Source organism: Neltuma alba, unplaced genomic scaffold (genome assembly GCF_004799145.2).
Source record: "Neltuma alba isolate B1F8T4 unplaced genomic scaffold, ASM479914v2 tig00007182_pilon, whole genome shotgun sequence".
Classification (NCBI taxonomy): Eukaryota; Viridiplantae; Streptophyta; class Magnoliopsida; order Fabales; family Fabaceae; genus Neltuma; species Neltuma alba.
This window is the reverse complement of record NW_021634701.1, coordinates 11,241-13,754: the sequence shown is the minus strand read 5'-3', so window position 1 is coordinate 13,754 and position 2,514 is coordinate 11,241. Positions and strand designations below refer to the sequence as shown.

At 44.5% G+C, this 2,514-nt stretch overlaps 1 protein-coding gene across 1 annotated transcript; it reads right to left on the bottom strand.

Moving 5' to 3' along the window:
• Positions 1–399: 399 nt before the first annotated feature.
• Positions 400–2,141, bottom strand: LOC114751969 (F-box/kelch-repeat protein At1g80440-like). The gene has a single exon (XM_028940674.1). It carries the CDS (start codon positions 1,692–1,694, stop codon positions 615–617), a length of 1,080 nt encoding a protein of 359 aa, XP_028796507.1. The 5' UTR covers positions 1,695–2,141; the 3' UTR covers positions 400–614.
• Between the last annotated feature and the right edge of the window lie 373 nt (positions 2,142–2,514).

Below are 2,514 nucleotides of genomic sequence, written 5' to 3'. Positions count from 1 at the left end.
GCCCCCCAATGGTTTTATGCAACTAAGCAACGCTCACCCTCAATCAACACCATTTTTACCCCTTTCTCACAGAATTTATTAATTCTATATATCCTTTATTTTCGCCAAAATCAGTATCAAATGCCATATGGATGATGCCAAAAAGCCATGAGATATTTTTTCTTCACTGGGCCTCAACTGGCATCCATTTGTCACCCCATGAAAGCGTCATCTGCTTTAACAAATTCATTAAATACAAACAAATCATAACTTGACACCTGGGCATCCTTGGGTCTTATGAACCTATTTGTCCTTGACTAATAATAAATTCATCATTTGTTTTATAGTTCACAATCCAACTACATACTCTCATAATATCCTCTCAGATTTATCAAATACTTATTTTGATTTAGACCAAACATCTGTAATAATTAGGCTCTTATAACTCCAATGATATTTAAACATGAGATTTTCCATACTTCCCAGAGATGACAAAATGAAATATGGCAAGGGCTGACTGTATTGGTCATTAAGAAAAATCCTACATTGTACTATATGACACATTCTTTCTTAAAGAAGGAATGCCAAAAAGAAAACAAAATCTTGCTTATTTACATAACAAGGGGATTAATCCCTTAAATTTCTAGAAGACAACCGGACTGAACGTGGCCTGTGTAGTTCTGGGCGATTTCCAATTTTCTCCGGTGACCAGTTTTCAGGTCTAATACAATTCCCATGTGCGGTTCACTGTACGCACTTGATCCTATTACCAGCATCTTCCCCTCCCACGGCCTCACATACGCAACGCTGCGCATCTCATCTCCCACCTTGGCTATCGACCGCCACGTGCCGCCCTCTAGGGCCATCACCTCCCCGGCGGGAGCACACATATACACTTTCTCGTCGTCGTCTCCGCCGTCGACGCAGGTCCTCGGACACGTGGCTGAATCTAGGAACTCCTCGTCCACCGGGTCCCACCTCCACGTGGCCACATCGAAGGCCTCGGCAGTTCTCTCGAACCGTCCTTGCATCTCGGTGCAGTACCCTCCGACCACTCTGAACTTCCCGTTGTGGAAGACGGCCTTGCATTCATCCCGTTCTCTTGCCATGGGAGGCAGCGGGACCCACTTGTCGCGCGCCACGTCATACGCGAACGCCGACCTCAACGCGTTCTTCTCCTCGCTGTGCCCGCCGGCGACGTACACGAAGCGCCGCGAATCGGAAGCACAGCCGAAGAACGTCCTGGGCCCGCCGGGCATATCGGCCCCACGGCGCCATTTCGCCGACATGAAGTTATAGATAAACACCGAATTCGACGCCTTCCACGAATCGGGGCGCCACCCGCCCATCACAACTAGATCGAACCCGACACCCGCAATCTGGCAGAACATGGGCAACCCGCCTTGTAAACCCGGAATAGAAGGCATCTCGCTCCAGAGACCAGTCTCCGGCTCACAAACTGTCAGGCGGTAAACCGGGTTCAGCGTTCCTTTTATGGCTCCAGCGCCGGGTTTCTCCGAGTCAACTCTTGCCTGAACCATGACGACAAGCTTCTGGACGTGCCCTGCGATTTTCCTCCGACGGCGAAACTCAGACGACTGAATCTCGGTCTTCCAGGCTTTGCAGACGGAGGCGACCGCCGGGAACTGCTGATACGATACCCGAATCAAACAGTCGAGTGCCATGTCGTCAGGCAAACCCGAAATTAGGTCCATCGGAAGGGTTTGAGAACTGAATTGAAAGAGGAGTTGCGTAAATTATGGAGAGAAGATCTGAGTGAATTTGATGAGCGTATGGAGAAGAGGGGAAAAAGGAGGGATTTTATAGGGCGTAGAAAGTGGGGGGCAGAGGCAGAGCTTTGGGGTGTGAGAGAGAGACGCAACGTTCCAGAAGGGTTTTAGAGAAGCGGGGTGGTGATGGTGACAACTCCGTGGGGAACCCTTGGAAACAGGTATGCCGTATCCCGTAATATGAAATTGTCTGGTGGCACCGTTGTTTTTTAGTTATTCATAATTATATTGCTTCATTTTCTCTTTTTACCCCACACAATGCTGCACATGGCTTCAAAATTCAGCTCAGCTTTTAAGTTTTGTTCTTTGTCCTTTATGTCATTTGCAATCATTGTATCATATAGCATGTACATTTTCTAATTTAATATAATTTAAATACACACATATTTATAAATATATCAATATCAAGTTCGAACTCAAGATTTCATTTTAGTGTTATCGGTAGTGTTATTATTAAAACAACTAACCGCTAATAAAAGAAAAAAACAGAGAACAGCCTGCAATTTATCTTTTCTAATTGGAGAAGGAATTCATAATCTACTCATTTTGAGGTATCAAATCTGCAATCTCCATTAAATCGAGAGACTTTAAAATTAACCTATAATAATTTGTGTGATTAGTATGCTGAAAAGATAATCACGTTTTTAAAGATTAGAAAATTTAATTACTATTATCAGTCTTCAGAATAAAAAAATAGGATAGGGATTGATATGTATCCATGCATTTTTCAAAATCAGATGCATGA